The following is a 21,855-nucleotide window of genomic DNA, read 5'->3' on the forward strand; positions in this document are numbered from 1 at the left end:
AGCATAACCAGAGAAACAAGTAATGTAAAAAGAAACAGATAATACTCTCCTACATGGCAAACGGGGACTGTAAATCCTCATTGTTTGCCTACAGGAGTAAACACTAATTCTACCAGTAAAACACCTTTAAAACTGTAAGCACAGCAACCACGTAAGGCTTTCTGACTCCTTACTTGGATCTGTTTCTTACTTTAGAGTTTGTTTCGCTCACCAAGAAAAGGTCATTTAATTTCCTGAACAGCTTGTGCAGGAAAGCAGACAACAAAACAGATCTACTCAAAGTAGTTAAAAAGGAAAACACACTAACAATCAAGCAAACAAAAACCAATATAAATATAACACTGGGTGAATACGTACCACCCAAATTTAGGGTTATTATCAGTAGATCTAATAAATCTATTCTTTTTAATTTATAGAGTTAGTTATGAGCATCCTTTACCTCCAAATTATCTGCTAGCCATATAACTCAATGAGTGAAAAAGCTACTATTAATAACTGCAAAGACCTCAATCAAACACTTAGCTTGTTTGAAAATTCCCACTGACTACCTAAACTGCACAGTACTTCATTTTTTCCACAAGGACTTTTTACACTTACAGGTGTAAAAGTACATGCCTGGATGTATAATTCCATTATACTACACATGTATTTTTTATCAAGTCTCTTTTGAATCATTATTATGAATAACAACAAAAAAAAACCCAAAAAACCAAAAATGACTTTTTGAATAATTATATCACATTCAGCCTTCACTTACTAGAATGATGAAATTATAGTACTGAACAGATTCCCTTCAAAAGAAGCACTACACTGTATTTATTTAATGTAATTTGATTCCTAAAAAATAATCTTGGATTGATGTAATCAGTTTAACATTTTCCAAAATGGAATCTGTTGAGACTTTTCTTCTACAGAGAAATCAGAAATAAAGACCCTGAATGAACTCTTCATACTTTCCACAGGGGTTGACAGCATGTCAATGGTGCCATGCTCTGCAGTGAAGAGCTGTATTTATTCTGTCTAATCCTGCCTGTGCTAACACAAAAGCTCACAGCACAGGAATCTCACCAGTATATCCAGTCTGTGAAAATGAGATTATATGTGCTTTTTAAACAAAGGTATGTCTTAAATGGGAGCTATTAAAGAACACAAAGGTGTCTTTCTATTCTGTGAAAACGTTTTTCAGGCTTCACAAGTTAGCAAGGAATATGTATGGTGCATGTGTGACATGGTATAAGGTCTAAAACATTTTGCTAAGTTTACAAACCTGCTACATCAAACTCTATTTCCAGTGTGACCTTATTGGTCAATGCAGCATCTCGGAGGAGCTGATTGGCTTCCTCGAGTGTTCCGTCTTCTGTGGGGATTCCATTGATCGACAGAAGACGGTCTCCTACCTGCAGCAGGCCACACCTACGAGAAAATCAAGACGCTTTAGTGACTGGAAAAGCAATGCTTCCATGCTTGACAGGTTGAAGAGAAAAAAGTGGAAAAAGCAAAACAAAAACTCTCCAGCCCTCATTTTATTTTACCAGTGCAGCAAAGTGTGTAATAGTTTCTCCCCTATCTACAACTTCCAGTAAGGTTTTTGTTTTAAAATGATTTATTTTTTTCAGTTTTCTGTGATGCTCTCAGGATGTAAAACAAAGCTCTAACAAAACTGCAGAAAGACTAAAAAGCAACACATAAACAACACATTTCCTCTTTGATTTGTCATTCACATGTACATGCATTGTGCTGAGAAAGTTTTGGTAGTATTAACTAATAACCAGTGTGAATCTGAATGAGGTTTTCTTGCTTTTAAAACAAAACTCATAAATTCTGGTCTCACACTGAATGGATTTAAAGTACTCTGGACTGTTGGTTTAAATATGAAGAAGTAGTCCACAGAGTACTCTGACAGAAACTTTGCAAAGACACAAATAATGGTAACAACAAACCTATCTCACGTACAAGAGTACTAAATGTATTTAGTGATTTTCATGGGATAAAGCTCAGAATTAGGGTTGGGGTTGATATAATGATTAATATAAACATAAATGTAAAAGTATAGATTTAAAATTTTTGGTCCTGTTCCTATATATATCACAAGGATACATACGAGCATGTAGTACGACTCTACATATAATTCATTTCCCTGTGTTTCATATCCATGCATCATCAACAATGAGATTAAAAACAAAGTATACGTTTCCATAAGGCAAGACATCTTTTTGTGATAAACTGTAATCACTATTAGGACTGACATCTTGCTGGGTTTTAAAAGGAAGAGAAGTTTTTTCAATGGAGAGGAAACCTACTGTCATTTTGGAGTGGCTTCAACTAAACTAAAGTTCTCCAGTTATTTGTTTACAAGGACGATCTACTGGAGCGCGAGACCACGGTTTCAAGAACTTTCCAAACATCAGCTCACTCAGGCAGTACACCACACTCAGCATTATGTTCACACAAGCTGTCAGATCCTGCTGCCTGAAATAAAGCCTGTTTGTCTCGCTATTGTCTATGCCTATTTAATATGATTACCTCCAGGGTCAAACTGGTCCCAAGGGGAGAATAAAAATTCAGGCATTTATGTTTGCTAACTGTCAGTAGCTGCCCTATCTGGAATTTTTTCCCCTCCTTCAATTCGTTTTACAGACAGATGACAGGAGCGTAAGCTTATGACTCCCCACTGTGTTAAATTTCACATTATTTTTAGATACTGTGGCTTTTATGCTGCTGTTTAGCTATTATTTCCAAAATACACCAACCCTGGCTGCTCATTAAATAAACGACTGTTGGAATTAAATCAAAGCGCATTACCTGTGACTATTAAATTCAGGAATCATGTGCCTTTTCTGTTGATATATTATCCTGTGATATTATTAATATGTCACTGTTTATTCAGACTTAAAGCAATTCCAGCTTTCTTGCTTTTCGAGGATCTGGAAGGAAAAACTTGATGAGAAGATCCCTATACTCCAGCCTAACAGAATAAGATAGCTCATGCAGTGAGCTTCAGAAGAAATTAAAAACAAATGCAATATGTGGCTAAGAAAAGCAAAGGAAGGTAAATATTTGAGTAGCTTAAACGTGTGACTTTGAAACACAAAACTGGCTAAACAATAGAAATATTGAGTGTTTTTGGGTAACTTTTGTTAACATAAATGCAAAAGCTGCTAGTATATTTTATGGCTTAAGGGTGAAATATCAACTCCTAGAATTGACCCAAAGCCACGTTCCTTTTTGCAATGAAATTATTACAACAGTTATCCACTTCTGCACGAAGGTGACATCTGACAGAAGAAAATGAAGATGAAATGTTTTTGTCTCCGTTTAATTCGGCCTCACTGTAATGTAGTTGGTGCCCTATAGATTTCCAGGACATCTAGGTTTTTTCTTTTATGTGACACACATGCACAAATGAGGCACTGTATCTTCCATTAAGCCACGAGTGGGTGACTTGTATTAATATACAGCCAGACATCTTCATTATGATTTACCGAGGATATAATGGTCTGCCATAGCTCTCATTCCTGTCGTTCTTTCTCCTCCATTTCCCATTAATTGTTCAGGAACCCCAAGTCCTTTCTTCGCTTTCGTTGTCTCATTTTTTCATTCTGTTTAGTGCAGCCCTATGACTGCCTTGCTGTCGTATTAATTTACACTAATAATTTAATTTTCATCTTCTAACCTTAACTGAAGCCAAATGATAAAAGTTACTTTAACAACAACTAGTCATATTTATAATCCCAGACAAACCTTCATCATCAGGACTGTAAATGTGCAGAACTAAACAAGTTAAAGTGGGATTAGGATACAAATAGTTGTTTTGTCAGACTCACGCTGCTTCTAAATTTGGCAACAATATCAAGTTCCAATTATTACAGTGAACATCCACCTTCAAACTGCTGTTTGATAACTGACCCATTTTTGTGTGGCTGTTTGTTTAACATTTACTTTGCTGTGTTTTTTTCTGTTTTTAGTGCTCTCTGTTTGCACATCACTATGCAATCTTCCATTGTAATAGTTGACTGTGCACTTGAAATTTGAAAGTACGACTAAAATTTTAGTATTTTTATTATATTAAAACATATAAAATACACTCCACCTTACATACATCTGTATGTATGGAGTTCTCATGGTGGTTTGTGTACACAGGCAGATAACGTGGCTCCCTGCTGTCTTGATATTACTCTCTATGCCATTATCATTTTTGGGGAAAAGGGCCAAATAAGGCAAGAAATTACTGGAGCATAACTAGGTTTATGCTTTTTGAATCTTTTATTAATAGTCTGATTTTTTTTTTTTTGGCCCCTTCCTTTTTCAAAAATAAACATTAAATATAGAAACCTTTAGTGGTACAATATACACATTTTAAATTATGGCAAATGGTCTACCATTTACAAAACAAATCTTCCAGCATTCGCAGCACCAAAGGAAAATAATTACAGGTTAAAACCTTAAAAAGAGCTCCACAGACCACTGCTGCACAAATCGTACAGTTTTAAAGGCTATAAGTTGTGGATAATTGTAATTCGGGGTGGTGTAAAGGGGGTTATTTGGATTCACACTGCCAAGCGGAAAGAAAGGTACTTATCGATTCCTCCAGAGTGGGCAAAGGGAAGCTAGCTAATTAGTGTTGTTAGTGTGGGCGCTAATGGAGTAGGGAGTGTGGCCTCAGGGTGCCGAAACACACCCAGCACTTACAGAAGCTGTTAATATGACGGAAACATCAACATCAATCAATGGACACGGACATAAGCACAGCATCATGATCCAGACACGACTGAGAATTCATACAGAGACTTAAATGAAGTTGTGAACAAATTACTGAGAAACAGCAGACACAAGCATGCAGAAGACTGTGGGCACACACACACTTGCATGTCAGTGTTCACAAAAAAACCCTACCTACACTCATGCACAGAAATTCTTCCAAACATTTAAACACCCACACATAATACAGAGCCAAGAAGAGCTGTTAATACACCAAAACATCAGTCTAACACACCCACCCACACTAACACTGACATCCAAACACACACAATGAAGCTAAGTAAAACTCTGTTAATGCAACATTAAAGTCGGCATTTGTCCTCAAACAAACAGAAGGCCATTTGTACAGTTGTTGTACAACTACACAAATACAAGTGAACATCCTGTTACAAAGTTTTTAAATTACACATCTATATTTTACTACACTGTAACTGTGAGGAAAGGTCATATTTTACCCATGTCTATTAACAGTTTTTACATGCACCAGTGTGGGTCAAATTAATAAGAAAGGTGGTTTTAAAGAATCTTAAAACTTTATGGCCTGCATTTGTATAGCGCTTTTCTAGTCCCTAAGGACCCCAAAGCACTTTACACTACATTCAGTCATTCACACACACTGGCGATAGCAAGCTACATTGTAGCCATAGCTGCCCTGGGGCGCACTGACAGAGGTGAGGCTGCCGGACACAGGCGCCACCGGGCCCTCTGACCACCACCAGTAGGCAAAGATGGGGTTAGTATCTTGCCCAAGGATATTTGCCATGCAGCCAGGAGGCAGTCTGGGATCGAACCACCGACCTTCTGATTAGTGGCAGACCTGCTCTGCCACCTGAGCTACAGCCACCCAATATGCCATGTCTGGGAGTATTTTATAGGAAACAGTGACAGAGTTCAAAGGATACTTTGACTTTGCCACCATGTTGCTACCATATTTGCTCCACAGAGACAAGCACTAGTTAGTCTTTGAAATATCATGTGGAAATCTCAAAGCAGTATAGGAGTGATAAAATATGGTGCTTATAAGTCACATAGCTACTGAACACACATCTAAATAGTACTATATTTGCACATTTTGCATCTTGCACATGTATTCGTCCTGTCTCGTCTACAATATCCGGACAATAACTTGAACCTGGTATTCAATACCTACTGCACAATCCACTTTGTATTGTCTCTGTCCCTGTCTTTATTTATCGTACATTTAGTATTGTATAGTTAGCATTATAGTATTGTATGGCATTGTATAATTAATAATTAGTACCTTTTTATTCCTTAATTACCGAAATTTAGCATGTTATTTATTTGTAAATCCTAGTTTTATATCTCTTGGAGATATATCTTTTATATACTTATAAATGCACCATAGGGGGCTTGGGGTGAAACAGCATTTCGGTACCTGTATACTGTGTATTGACAATAAAGCTCTTGAATCTTGAATCTAAAATAGTCATAATAAGGAAAGAGGGTGTGTTGAAGGGTGGTGCCTTGTAATAGACATGAGATCTGAAATAGGGTGGCGTGGTGATACAGTGCTTAGCACTGTCACCTCACAGCAAGAAAGTTCCCAGCAAGGCTCTTTCTGCATAGATTTTGCATGCTCTCCCTGGGGCTGTGTGGGTTTCTTCTGGCTACTCTGGTTTCTTTCCACAGTCTAAAGACATGCAGTTTGGTTAACTTGTAATTCTAAATTGCCCACGGGTGTGAGGTACGGTGCTTGATGTTGATGGAATAAAAATAATGTCTGTATGTATGGTTAAAGTGTAATTAGAAGCACTGAGGAATCACTAAGACTAGGAAAGCACAATATAAATTTAAGTACTTGCATAGTCCAACTACTGCTGTATTTTCAGATCTCAGATATAACTGTGCTTATAGCAGATTTGTATTTAATGTAGGGTCACTTTTATTCAAATTCACAAGATGAGACAATGTGAGATGTTATAGTTTTTTTTAATTCATTTTTATTTCCACACAGGATTGTTGCTTAAAGGAATGAGTTATTTGAAGAGTCCTCTTTCCATCATGTTTGTATATGCCAACTGTGTGTCATGCCTCTTATAGACAATGAGGTGGAAAACACTTGTACAAAGGATACACCTGTGCACCTTCTATATATCCCTTCTGACAAGCCACTTCTGTCCTCTCTCTTCCAGATGCATTTTGGAATTGAAACAGTGTAGCATACTAAAATTGATTTTTGGGTCAATGATAAGACAAAGAATGGAAGTGACTCGGAGGCACAAATTAGCGACACAAGAAAAGCCTGTGACTATATGTCCACAAAAGACTGACTAAAGACACAGACACAGGTGGAAACATGGCTAGCTGGGAACCAGAAATAAAACAATGACGGTGGGGCAGTGAATCACAAAGCAGGGAAACAAAAACAAGACTTTTGACATTGTAGTGCCAAAAAAAAAAAAAAGTCAGACTAAATTTGATATTGCAGTGAAAAAGCTGCAGATGACAGTTATTGTAGTTTAGATTTAATTTATGCTACAAACGTGCATCCTTATGACTGGGTCAGCATGCACGCTCACCTCTCTGCAGAGCTGTCAGGCTCTATGAATCGAATAAGTGGTGGTGCTGACAGCGTTTCGGTGGCAAATATTCCTCCCTGTAGTTGTACACCAAAGCCGTTCAGTGGGTCACCTGTTAAGACAACCTCACTGGTCTCTACATGAACCACCTGACCACCTGGACCCACCGAACTGGAGGCCAGGGACACTAAAAACACACAGACACATAGATTACAGTTAGTTTCATCCCTTCTGGGAAATTAGATCCATCATGCAGAGACACAGGGAGATGGAACCTACAGGAGCTCTTATGCTCTTTCTTTCTCTGCCGCCGTTTAAGCAGTGAATTACGGGGACTCATGGGAACAGTGGGCCTGGGTAACGTGCTCGAGCTCTGGCTGCTGGGCCCGGAAGTGGTTGTAGAGGCAGGAGAGAAACTGGCTGATACAAGAGCTGCAAAGAAAGAGTGAGGGAAAAGAAGTCTATTTTCAATATTGCAATACATGAGCAATAAATTAGACTTTTAAGAATTAAATTAAAAAACCAAAGAAGTAGATGCTAATAAATCTCTTTCTTCCTCTGGGAAATGGGAAAGGAAAACAAAGAGTCAAAGAGCACATGATAAATACCGCAAACATGGATATGTCAGGTAAAATTTTATGTCTTGTTTGGTGCCTTATTTTCACAGCATGGCGGCTGAGTAGTTAGCAGTGTTGTCTCACAGCTGTAAGGTATTGGGTTTGGTGAGAAATGTATATGCTCTCCTTGTGCTTACTTGGGCCTCTTTCGAAACCTCCAGTTTTCTTGTCATATTTCCACATGACCAAAGACACTGCACTGCACAATGCCACTTATATTTAAAATATATGCTTATGATGCTTATCTTTAAATCACAAGATGAGAATTCATAGAGACATGCTTTAAATAGTCTTAATATATGTAGAGCTTTTTAAAATATATCGTTTTAAACAACACTACATATACATTCCACTGGGCAGCATACATTTGATGTCTCATTTACCCTTTCACAGACATTGCCTGCCATCATCAATAAGCCAAATACCATTCGGCAATGAAGTCTAAATTAATGCATACAGCTTAATTTAGACTTCTACTAAAAATTTATGGTCTTACTTATGTAGTACCAAGTTGTGTTGTGTTTGTGTTCTTACACTTGCAGTAGTCAAGGTTGTTGATTGTGTTGTTGTTAGAGGCTGTCCACGATTTATTGAGGGTCGAACTTGTGTTGCAGAGAGTGGAGTTTGGAGGGGGACAGTAATTAACACAAGGGTCCCAGGAGTGGGGATGGTCCGACTTCTGAACCTTGACTGCAAAACACATGCAATGAAACATGAGCATTGAATTTTAATACTTCTAAAATCAATGGCTAGGTGTAGGCTAAACCAACCTTACACCAACTCTTACATAATTTTAATAATAAAATAATAATAAAATTCAAATGTCTGAACCTAAATTAAAAGTTTCTAGATTTTGTGTACACGTAGCATTGCTCTTCCTATGCTATCAGCCCGCTAAATGGCTTCTATCAGGCTAAATCATTGTCACAGATAAAGGTAGGAGGTACCCTACCATGTCTGCTATTTGCCAAGAAGGTGAGTTATCATCCATTCTGATCACTGATAAGGAGAAATTAATGCAGATGTTACAGAATTGCAATTTATAAAATTGTGAGTTAGAGATTCGGACATAATAACTCATCTATAACCTATATAATAGGTATATCTCTCTTTATGGCTGTCTTCCTGTTATGTGTACAGCTTGTCTTGCCCCGTGTCTCATCCAAATATGATCACACAGAGCACACATTCCATGAACTTCATGTAATCTTGATTGCCATGGGCTGTCACAGACAGTATATGTATATTTTTCATATTAAAACCATTCTAACTGCTTGCTGTTTAGCTAGTTAGCTGTGCATTATCTACTTTTCCTCAATGGATTGAATCTTTTAGGCTGATACTGATTGACGTGTCGTTAGACCTCAGTGTTTTCTTCACAGAGATCTTGTAACTCTCACCTCACCTGGCCGCTCACCCCGGACCAATTTGCTTTGACCCTACCAGGGGCAAATCGACCCTACATCATAGCCACCCAGGTAACCACTGCACAGAGTAGTTCAAATGTCACCAGCACATCTACCACTTAAACCCTATATGTTTGTCTGTGAAAATCCCAGAAGATCTGTAGTTTCTGAAATACTAGGAGCAGGCACCGTCTGGCACTGACAACTATGTCATATTCAAAACCACTTAAATCACCTTTCTGTCACATTCTGAAGCCTGCTTTGAACTTCAGCAGGTTGTCTTGGCTTCGTCTATATCCCTCAAAGCATTCAGTTGCTGCCGTATGTTTGGTTGATTAGCTATTTGTGTTAATAAGCACTTCAACAGATGTACCCAGCAAAGTGGGCTGTGAGTATTTAAGGCAGTGATCACATTACTTTTCAGTTTGATTCATTCATTTATCAGTTAAACTCTACAACAAATTTCATCTGAACTGTGATTAAAAGAGATATAAAACTTTTTGGGTTACTAACACTCACATACCAACCAATCAGGTGAACATGTTTCCAAAAATACCTATTATATGACAACATATAATTCAATACCTTACTGTATTGCATTTAATCCAAACTAATTTCACTGTCACTTAATTAGGTCCTTGAAAAAGTGTCTAAGCTACATTCAGCTGCTCCCTTTGTCACAAGTGGTGAGCACAACAGGTGGCTCCACATGTTTGATTTGGCAGAATCCAGATGCCAGATGCCCTTTCTGACACAGCCGCAAACACGAGTTGTGTCGGGAATTGAATCAGTGACTATTTGCTTGTTACCCATTAGATTATGGAGAAAGAAAAAAAAATGAGTTGACTGTGTTATCTGCTAAAAATGCGCATTTCTTCAGTTTTGGGGGAAAACCTCTTTTGAGGAAACTCCCACTGAGAATTTAATGATACAATCGAGGCTGACAACCTGACAATCTACACAGCTTTGTGTGTAATTCCCCTTTACGCTCGTGTATCTAAACTCTGAAGTTTATCCGAAGCTACTCTGTGCTGCCACAGCCATCCAGCTGAGCTTTTGTTTCCTCGACATGTGAGGCCTTTTATCTAAACTACTCTGATGGCAGGATGTGTGAGGAGCGGAAGTGTTGGGCAACCTCGGGGTGAGATCCGTGAAATGAGGAAACATTTTTTCATCTAATCCTCCTTGGGTAAAAATGAAGTCATTATGTCCAGTGAAACACACCGGAGAGACGGTCCTTCTGACAAGAAACGGCAGCAGTAACACACACTGTAAATGCCCACAGACAGCAGACACATAACAAAGCCACTTTGAATTAACACTTATACTCATTTACACATGATATATTATGAGAAGATACACAAAACATGAGCACATTCTAAGACACATTTGTGTCTAGATTTACCAAACGTAATCTATGTGGCAAGAAAACCGACTGAAACTTTACTCACACACACAACTGCAAAACCTTTAATCAGAGTGTCTATTAATAAGGCAGCAGCAAGCTGGCTTTAAGGTCTGCTGCAAGGACATCAGTATCCTAATGAGCTGTGTTCATTTCCTAACACACACAAATGCACACATGTACACACAAAGGCGGTCACAAAACTGTGATTAGAAGAAGGAAAGAATAAATTTAGCTTCTTGCAGACAAATGAGATGAGATGGTGACCTTTCGAGTGAACAAGTGTGTCTGTGTGTGCTGTGTTCACACGTGTAACTCCAAGAATGTTATTAAAAATAACATTCTTGTCACTTTAAAATAATACCAGAACACAACAGAGCTATAAAAGAGAAAAAGAGCAAAGAGGAACACTAGAAAATAATTTCAAAATGGAAGGAGATGAACATTTCTGAGATGAGGTACGTGTAGAGAATAAGAGAAGTCAAAGGCAGAGAAGAGAGGAGAGGAAAAGGACAACGGATAGGAGGAGGTTGCAAGCTGTAAGCAGTTTTTGACAGCTGGAAGAGAGGTGTAATGACTTTAATTAAATCCCATCTTGCCTTTACACTGCCTGTCACTCTATTTCTCATTCATGTGCCATTTCTCTTTTCAGCATTCACTTTTTCGTCTGTTTTCATGCTGAGAGCGATCTTCCACCACACAAAAATTTCTATTGAAAATAGACTAATGGAAAGGTTTTAGTTTAGTTCAAGTCTAGAATATCTAGTTTTTCTTCTCGGTCTTAAAGCCGTTGCTTTAATCCCATCTCTGTCATCCTCTCCTGGGAATCTCTAATCGACCGAAACACATTAAAGATTTTCTTCTAACAAAAAAGATTTTTTTTAAAACGGTTTTGGGGAAAAACAAAATAAAACTATACAGCGTCTACAAGTAGAGGATCGTGTTGACTGTGATGTGTTTCTATTTATTCACAATATTCATTGTGTGAGTGTGATGTGTACACTTGTCATACTTAAGCAGCCTCAGCTGCAAGCATTAACGCATGAACATACGATAAAAAACTAGTTACTGGAGTCAGGATTTCCCCTCTAAATCCATTGGCACTAATTCTGTCACAGATGAGAAGCCATCACTTGGCTATGGGTGAGCTAATTAGGAACAAAGTTGCAATTGCGGCCAAATTATTCCTCAAGTAGAGTTGTATTAAAAAAAGAGGCTGAAAGACACCGGAATGAATGGGATTTTTTTTTTCTTTTGCTACTCGGATTTGCTAAATATGCATGAGGTGACTTAATTGTGGCGAAGACTAAACAAACTCTCCTTGGTGGTTTTTACTCTGCTTTTTTTTTGGAATCCGACTTAATAGTTGCCAAATCAGAGCTGACCAGGAATTAAATACACAGTTGGTCATTGTTCTTCAATAATTAGCATTTGTCATGCTAAATATTACAAATACTGCCATCTAACTATGTTTCCTGCTGTTAAATGTCAGTACAACATGCTCTGGCAAAAAATGTCTGTTTAATTTCATAAACATGTATGCAACAAAAACAAAACAAAGCAAGTGATATTAAAAATAAATAAATAAACTGTTAAGTGATCAAGTGATTCTGAAGCTCTGGCTCCAAAGGTATACTACACATGAAGAGTGATGAACAAAGCTGTGCATGGGTAGAAAGACAATTTAACAATTTTAGGAGTCATACCTATTCAAATAAGAGCAATGCAGCAGGCTGAAAAGATGGCAGCATCAGCCATCATAGTAGAGGCTTGAGCCCGCAAACAGAGTTGAATCATCATGATTTAACAAGGTTGTTCAAAATTACCAGTGGCTTTTTTTAATTTTACCCAAATGACAGATAAAATATTGACAGATAAAACTGTAAAATTTTGATTACTAAAATAACCAAAGAGTTTACTGTGAATCTGATGGCCCTAGCTGTTACACTCACCCGTGTCATGCTGTTTTCCAGTTAACCTCGTTTGATGCGAGGGAAGAATTTCTAATTTAACCAGTTCTGTTGTGCTTGCTATTAATTGTGTTGCCTCCAGAACCGTACAGTGCTCTGTTGATGTCCCATCAATAGACAGCAGGTGATCCCCAGCATGCAGTGCTCCACATCTAATACAAAAGAGACAAAAAGAGAATAAGCACAAAATGTTATCGCCACAATACACTGGATAAATAAACAGAACACAAATAGCTTCCATTCTGTTTCAGAAAAGCTTTTTTTTTTGTTCTTTTGCCAACAGTATATAAGCTAAACACATTAATCTGCTTAGCTCACAACGGCATGCTGCCGTGCTGGTCAGAATGATATCGCTGCTCTTCACACAGGGGTTAGATTTTACAAACTGACTTTGCAATCATGTGGGAATGAATAGTGCCAGAGCACAGACCTCTGCAGTCAACTTGTCCTGTTGACTGAGGTTATTTTAGTACTCATTCCAGCACTGACACAAAGTTCAAGTGCTTCATGTATATTTTAGAGGTAGACTGGAGCTGAAAGCAATATCCCATCTTCTGATGTCTGTGTAAGTTATAAGGTTGGACACAGTCTATGTGTGTTTATCTGTGTCTTTCTTACACAGAGAGGATATGCTGTAAACATAAATGCAACCACTGCAAATCTGTAATCCAACAGCAGAATCAAATTAGATCTTGAAGGGGAAACTATAAAGTCCACCATTTTTCAACAAAAGAGAAATATACAGCTGACAGATGTTTGCAAAAGTGTAAACTATATATTATTGTGCACTAGCCCTGTTCTCAAGAAAATAATTTTTATAGCATTCCAATACATAATATTCTTTTAATGGTAACTTTGCATCAAACAAACCAACCAACCAGACAGACAAAGTAAGGAAACAGTTCTGCAGAGTGAAAACTGTCCATGAAGTACTTACTGTGGATTTAAACTGTACTGAGCTACAATGTTGTCTTAATATCTGAAACATCTCAGAGCTTCTTTCATCCTCTGTTGTAGTTTGACAGCTAACAGAACAAAACTCACTCAGAACTTAAAGGGTAAATCTAGGCAAAACTACAACTGGCATGTATGCAAACACATACATGCCAGTTGTGTTTCTAAGAATATTAACTCTGTTTAGTGAAAAATTACAGTTAGCCAGCATGTTTAAATGTGACACCAAGGATTCTCTTACATATGATAAGTTAGACTGAGGCTGGTTGCACTAATTTCACGGTCTAGGGCATCACAGCTCCCACACCAAAGGAAACTTCCTGTGGGTCTGTAAGGCATCAGTGGGTTTTAAACACTGAGAATGCCTGGAGAATGAGTAGCATGTAGATACATACCTGTCCACCACGCTGCCAGGTTTAACCCGGTCGATGACAATGACCTGTTTGTTTTGATGATTGGCTGAAGTCAGCGTGATGCCTAGTGTTGCTCCTGGAGATTTGGCTATTTCCACTAACAGTGGACCAGATGCATTTGCCAGTGAGTCTGAACGGGAAAGAATGAAGTTATTTTAATAATTTGACCTTTTACTGCTTGCTGCTTCTTACAGTCTTAAAATGATCTTAGAGTAATCTAGCAAAGTACAAATACCTTAAATGTCTGTTTCACCAAGAACAGCACAGTGAAAAAGTTTAAGAGCATATATGTCCTTGAAAATATAACCAGACATGATTAGCAGGGGATTGCTTGCAGTGCTTTTCGGGCAAGTTAAACTGAGCTGTTTTACCCAGAAAAATGAGGCAGACCTTAGCGTGAGGTGGCAGATGCCAACACATCAACAGCAATCACAACAAAAGAATCAACCCCCAAAAAACATTCTTTTAAATTTCACTGGCATTTGAGAAAAATACATTTTGCTGCAAGCTTTAATTTGTGTCTCTCTCTGTTATTTTGGCTTTTTTTTTTTTGCATATGTCTGTGTGTCTACATGTGGACTCACCGATGATAGTTACATCGTACTCAATTTGGAACAGGGCTTCCTGGCCACATTGGGCCAACACGCTGAGAGCATCACTGTGGTTTGCGTTGTGTAGTGGCACACCATCCACACTGAGGAGACGATCGCCAGGGCGCAGGGTACCTTCTCTGCATGCAGACACGCACACACATCCAAAAAAATGACATTGGATTTTGTGATACAGTGATTACAGAAGACAGGGATTGGACATTACAATTTGCATGTAGTTCCAGCTTTCTTTCTTCCATAAAATTCTAGCGTGTTTAATTTTAACACATCAACAGTTTATTGTCCTTCTTCACTATTCCTTTTACCATCACTATTTCAATCTGACTTCAGATTTGCCTATCTTGTGCCGCTAGGAAAATATTGCAAAAATGACGAAATATCAAATGCCAAACCTTCCCTTTTTTTCCTAACATATTCTGTGTTCTTCATTCCTTCCACTCAGCCCTGTTTGTTCTTTAACTTAGTTCTTCATCTTGCTCATTTCCTTTCTGCCCAGCTAGATCCAAGCCTCTTTCTTCTCCTAACTTTCACTTCCACAATATTGTCTTGTGATCTCATCATCCTCTTTTCTCTCCTCTTATCTGTCTGAGACTTGCAGTAAAAATTCACCTTCATTTCAAATCAAGGACACACATGGAAACAGCATGAAATGTCTTCAGCATTTAAAATGTTGGTCTGTTTTCAGTGCCTGGTTAAAAAAACAACAACAACGAAAGCAAACAAACAAAAAACACTTATACAGAGAGATCCTCTGTGTTTTTAGAGGCACTCAGGAGGACCGTTTAGGCAATTTTTTACTTCCACAAAAATGGATGTGTAACATTTTGAATTTTTAATGCAGTGCGCCACATTAGAGCACTGATAGATGCTTTATGCTGATGTCAGAGTGCGAGTAACACTGAGCTGTAATCATACCAGCCAGATGTCTTCAAACAGGATGCTGATTGCCCTGAAGCCTTTCAACATGATGCGAGCTAAGCTATAACCCAAAGGCTCTATTGTGGCAGGAATTACTTCATGTGACAGGAGTATTTCTTGACAGATTTACACATTTTTCATCGGTTTTCAATATTGGTGAAGAATAACATACATGGTACATACAGGGTGTCGGATAAGCACACGAAAAGGTACAATACCAACAGGTGATTCCAGGAAAATTTCAGGGAATTTAAAATTTAAAGGTTCTACCATATGTTGATTGAAACAGATAAGCTTTTAGAACTTGACTGATATTTAACCTGTTTTTAGACCTGCAGGGTATCTTTCTATCTGTATCTGACAATGAAGTGAAAGCAGTTTCTTTGTGGTCCTGTAAAAAACACCATGGATCTCTAACACTTTCAGAGAAGGCACTTTAATTCCCACTGGGTAATTCTAAAAATGTAGACACTCCTGGGACTGTATGGTGCTGTGGATTAAGTTTTTTTTTCCAATTGGCATATAAATGGGATATAAAACAGCATGAATATCTCATTCGTTTCCCCAGGACTGACCCACATTTTGAAGACGATTTTCTTTAGAACGGTATTAGATGAGCTTCAGGGTGAAATAACTCAATAGTAAGAATTTAATCTTTAATCTTTGTCCTGGTCTGCCAGTTCTGTCTGTGAACTAGTGAAGGTTCAGTCAGTCTGTAAGGCCGTGTAATGTGTGATTATTTGATGAAGGTTTACATTTCTGTATATACAAATGACCAATTTGGCAACATCATTATATATCTGGTGGGTCAGCAGTCGCTTTGACAAATCTAAGATGGATTTACAGCAACAATCAAGCCCTTATGAATCAAACGAAACTGTAAAATGTCTTAATCAGTAGAAAGACGAGGCATTAAGTACTCAAGCTTAGTACTTTGGCACTTTTGCATCTGCTTGAAATATTGCTGCAGAGCAATCTCAAAACAGGACCTGTCAGAATAAAAATAGCAACTTACAGTTCGAATTTCTAGGAGGAAAAGATTGCAGCTGCTAAGTGATCAGAGAAGAAGGTTATATTCCAATATTTTGTTGAAAAGGGACAGCTGAGTCAATCATGTTCTTCAAAATTGGAAATTTTGGGTGCTGAAGTTTGCCTAATGCTAGTGTTGATGTGTGACAATCAGATGTAAGATATTGCTTTATTACAAACCTCTAAAACAGGCTCAGTGGTCCTTATTGTGTAATAAATGGCTTTCCTATTTTGTGTTTTAATGATGGTGGGTGACAGCAGATCACTCTTAAAGCTCAGTGATTCACTTGTAATCACATAATTTTCACATTCAATCAATTCGTTGAACTGAAGTCCTTTGAAGCACACCGACTGAAAAACGAAACTGCTTTTCTTTTGTCTTTTTTAATGACTTTTGTGCTTTTAACTTTAAAAACGGTTTGAAAGAAAACTTCACAAACAAACCTCCACCAGAATATATGAGGTCTGACTTTCTATAAATGGTGGACTTTCTTTGGCCATCACAGTTATGGATATCTGTATATGTATATCTATATCCATTTTAAACATGGAAATTAGTTTTATTTCTAAAACAATATTATTTACACCATTTCTAGATGGTTTAATTATTACTGTGTGAGATCAGTTAAACAGTAGCAAAGCTGACATGTATATGAAAATGTCGTATTATGACTTAAACATCAAGCCTGAAACAGACACATGATGACAACATTAAAAGGATACGATGATTCATGCCATTGCAGCTATGAGTAACACATAACTGTCGACATACCAGTGACGGTCACTGGAAATGACACCATTATCCTTGGGGTCTATTCGCATGAAGGCACAGACAAATCTCCCAGACTCCCGACGGGAATGGGTTGAGCTGTGCTGTTGTTAGTTTACACTCAATGGAGGCCACTTCTTGTCTGGCTTTTATTTCTCCCAGACATTATTTTTAATGGGAAGACATTGCCCTTTTCACCTTCCAAAATGACTAAATAATCTCTATTTCTGGGTCTCACTGCATGTGTTTTTTATGTTTGTTTAGATATGTCAGTGTAACTGTGCTGGAGTATTTGCATTCACACATATTGATGCATATGTGTGAATGCGAATGCATTAAAGGGCATAAGTGAAAATCCAACATGGCAGGTCTTAATGAGTTCTTCCACCATTATGCACCGCCAGTTTAAATGCACCTTGGTAGTGATTCTTTGTAATTCTGTTTAAGGGATAAGATACCGTTCTCAGAAAGGATATTCTGTTATTTGGTGTGTTTTGTAGGTATTGGAGAACACAGTCTAACTAGACGGCACAAAGTCTCCCATAGATGTTCAACTGACTTTAAAGCAAGTGCCTGCAGAGATCATAGAATGCATTTCATATATTTTTATACTTATCAAGCCATTCAGTGACCCCTCAGGATGAATGGGGGCTATACCATCCTTGAAGAGACCACTGCTATCAGGATATAAAGGCATCATCACTTAGACCAAGTGTATTGGCTTGCAGTGACACTGCAGACCCAAACCATGCCAGGAAAATGGCCCTACCATTTTCCATTCATTGTCAGTCTGTTCGTCCATTCATCACCTACATGTGTGCCAGTTATTCTTGTTTAATCATGCATTCAGTACCTGTCTGCTGGGCCTCCTGGCCTGACATAGGTGACCACTAAAGGGCGTGATTTGTGCCAGTCCTCATGGGTACCGCCTGTAAGAGGAGCAGGGCAAAGCTCTTTACACTAAATTCTGGAGACGCATTACAAAGAAATACCACATCAGCTTAATATTTACTTATTTATTTATCTACATTGCAGTAAATAAAAATGTGATACAGCATTTTTTACCCTTATCCTAAAATGCTTTTAATGTATCATTTGTTGAGAAAATCTAATATTAAAATGTAAACTTCAGATCTTTAAATACAAATTTAGATGAACCGACAAAAACAAAGCAAGGGGAGTGATGTTGTCTTTCTTTTTGGTCTAGACAACCCAAAATGTGATGTCCAGATATGTGGATGCAAGGTCCTAGGAGGTTAACATTAACAAAGTAGAGAAACACTGCCAAACTACAACCATTAACAAGGTGGCAGTTCAAAAATATTCCTCTCAGTAGAATGAGTAGTATAATTAACTAATTTATTCATATATTTACTAAGCATAGACAAAATTCCTTTCTAATAAATATGGGAACAGCTGCTTTACAATATGTTGCCAACAGTTCAATGTAGTGTAGATGACACCATTTCACTAATATGTTACTTCTAACTAAGTGCATAACCATAAAATAAACATACAGTAATGGGCTTTTTTTAAGTGACAGATACCTCTCATGACGAAACCAAAACTGTTCCCTTCTTTGTGCAAACAGATGTCAATTGTCTTTGATATAACCCCTGAGGTGCTGTCTGGTGCTTTGAGTCAAGAAACACACACACAGAAACACAGAGAGAGAGAAAGAAAGAGAGAATTGAGGGATTAATCTGGCACAATTAAAATGTATCAGCATAACCTGAAGTTCACATCATGACATTAGAGCACTGATATTTAATGTAGAACAATTAAAAAATAATAATTACTTGAATGATCTTCAATTACACTGCACTACAAAACAAAACAAAAACACTCCTGTATTAAACTATGCATGGTATTTGAGTGTCAATTCAGGATTCCCTTAAATTTCTATACTTAAAAACTACACTTGTATTATGGTAAAATTAAATATCCTAAAATGAAAATAATGTTTTGAAGAGGGATGTTGAAGGTTCAAACATCCATCAGTGTTGTTTTCTGAGGCAAATCTATTCAGCTAGCCACAGCCTATCAAAATACAACACTGTACAGCTCAATTTGGTTGAAAAATGAAAGGTGAAAAGTTGTCTTCTCAGCAAATAATCTAGTTAAATGCCATTCCCATAGAGCATTTTTCCTTTTAAATATTAAAACCCCCTCATTTGTATCATCTATATAGCTTCATGTAGACTTTGTTTTTAATTGGGTTATGTCACATTGTGTGCTGCACTGTGAGTATAGCTGAGCAGGCCTCTTGGGAGTCTGTAGGGCGCATTGGTAGAGCAACATTTGGCACTGCTTTCTTGTAAGAAGATCCTTGGTTTGTATTGTGCTGTTTGGAGAGGTGTTGAGGAGGAAAAGTATCCTTTTTACTTTTCTAACCAATTTAACTAATAGCTTGTCTTTTTGTGGGAATCTTTTCAGTGACATGAACAGATGTCTTTTCAACAAATCTTTTCATTTAGTTATTTTACAGGGTGGACATGTTCAAATGAAATTATTTTTCCTGTGTGTGTTTCCTCAGCATGTGCTGCAGATAAAATAAAATAGACAAGTGTAATAGATCCAGCAGTATAAATATTGTTCAGATGACACAGGACAAAGTTTTATAACGTTAAATAATCTAAAGCTATAAAATGACTATCAGTAAATCCCTATGATTGAGAAGTACAGTAAAGACAGGAGACTGTGCCAAGAGTTTAATCATTTAAATGAATGAAGGAGCTGTCTCTTAGCAAGTAAACAAATGTATCAATATCTAGCGGCAATGTTCAGTATCAATGAAGAAGTAGTATATACTATACACAGTGAGACCTTGGGGTGACATGCGAGTTTTGTCTTTATCTAGCTGTCATTTACATTTACTTTTCTATTCAGAATTACAATATTCATTCCAGTATCCAGCAATTTCTAATGTGATGTTGGATAGGACCTTACTGACATCACTAACTCATATCTTAACAACTTTATAAATCACGTAGAAACAACCAGCCTAGCTGTACAAATACATACCTGTGGGGGGCAGTTCATACTCCACCTCCAGCAGAACCCTCTCTCCTACATTTTTCAATAAGCTGATTATCTCTTCGTGCCGCAGTTTGGTCAGATTGATCCCATTCACGGATTTGATGTAGTCCCCAACATTTAACTGGTCACTCCTGCATAAAGAAGGGACAAAAACAAGTAAAGGCTTGCACAAATGAGAAAGGCTTTAACCACATGTTTCTTTTTCCTTTTATAAAATGACCCATTTATGGTACAGAATATTGCTGAATATCAAGACAGTCTGAATCTATGTATTCATCCTCATCTTAGAGGTTGACTGTGTTTCACTCACCTGGCTGCCAGTCCTCCAGGTCGTAAGTTTGATACACGTGGTTTTCCATCCTTATCAGTTCCTCCTGAGATGGTGAGGCCCAGTGTGCTGCCTTCTTTCTTCACCAGCTCCACCATAGTCACCCCCCGCAGAGCTTCTAACCAAACACACACACACACACACATAAAAACGATACACACACAATACAGGCAGAGGGAAGGACATACCAATACACACACAGGGATGTGTACACAGACATATGTAGCCACACTCAAACATACAAAATACAGGAGAGGAATAAGTGGTTAGTGTCTGTTCATTCATTCCAATTCCTGGATTAAAGCTTTAATAGTTTCTAAAAGATAAAAACAAACTAAGACAATTGTTCCTGTTTGTCCTTGAGTGAGACACTGATCTCGTGTTGGCTTAAAAGAGCTGAAATGACTAAAACGTAATGTGAATTAATGTGAACAAGATAAGAATCAGATAATGATAATTAGGAGTGCCCTTTGTCTCTTGTTGTCACTCCACTTGAAGACTTCCTGGCAGGGATGAAAAGGTCTTTAAAGGTTAAAGTACACCAGCAGAAAGCAGAAGTTTAGATCAATTTTCACTTCCAGCTGAGAAATTAACAAAAGTAATCAACACTGCACCTAATATACTTTGCTGCTAAAAAGTTATATTTTACAGAATCTGCAACTCTAACTGTCCTTATTAAACAAGCAATCAAACAAACAAGCAAACAAACAAATAATTTAGTAAGTATAATTATTTGAAAAAACTCTCCATAAAATATACTACATTTTCTTGACCAATAATATTACTTTCATTAACTTTGAAATAGCTGTTATGTACAGTTAAAACTCTAGTGAATCCTCTGAAAGAAGGATCAAGGATTGGTGGACCACTTTGACTTTTTCAACATGAGGACAAAAGAACTGTGTAATGCAGAAGAACTACTTAATGCAATATTCCTTAAACACCTAAATAGACTACTCCATGAACCAAAGAAACACAACATTCATGAGAATTCCATCAAAATTCCAACACTTATTAAAAAACTATTTTTAGAATGAGTTGAAGTTGTGGCATTTTTTTTCGGTATTCTAAAACATATAAGGTCGGTTGAGTTTGGTT

General features: G+C 37.6%; 1 protein-coding gene across 9 annotated transcripts in view; it reads right to left on the reverse strand.

Moving 5' to 3' along the window:
• LOC120716527 (glutamate receptor-interacting protein 2-like) overlaps positions 1–21,855 on the reverse strand; it is a 259,433-nt gene that overhangs the window by 24,577 nt on the left and 213,001 nt on the right. For 5 of the 9 annotated variants that reach the window (XM_040004067.1, XM_040004044.1, XM_040004075.1 and 2 more), the window contains exons 3-13: positions 20,740–20,875; positions 20,415–20,560; positions 18,938–19,024; positions 18,244–18,319; positions 14,648–14,793; positions 14,046–14,193; positions 12,679–12,848; positions 8,450–8,605; positions 7,578–7,730; positions 7,299–7,485; positions 1,268–1,413 (exon numbers count right to left, since the gene is read on the reverse strand). In XM_040004067.1, coding sequence (XP_039860001.1) covers positions 1,268–1,413; positions 7,299–7,485; positions 7,578–7,730; positions 8,450–8,605; positions 12,679–12,848; positions 14,046–14,193; positions 14,648–14,793; positions 18,244–18,319; positions 18,938–19,024; positions 20,415–20,560; positions 20,740–20,875 — 1,551 coding nt within the window. The remainder of the gene's footprint in view (positions 1–1,267; positions 1,414–7,298; positions 7,486–7,577; positions 7,731–8,449; positions 8,606–12,678; positions 12,849–14,045; positions 14,194–14,647; positions 14,794–18,243; positions 18,320–18,937; positions 19,025–20,414; positions 20,561–20,739; positions 20,876–21,855) is intronic. The other 4 variants (XM_040004053.1, XM_040004095.1, XM_040004108.1 and 1 more) reach the window with 1 other exon arrangement.

The sequence above is a fragment of the Simochromis diagramma genome, unplaced genomic scaffold (assembly GCF_900408965.1).
Source record: "Simochromis diagramma unplaced genomic scaffold, fSimDia1.1 OVJJ01000320.1, whole genome shotgun sequence".
NCBI lineage: Eukaryota > Metazoa > Chordata > Actinopteri > Cichliformes > Cichlidae > Simochromis > Simochromis diagramma.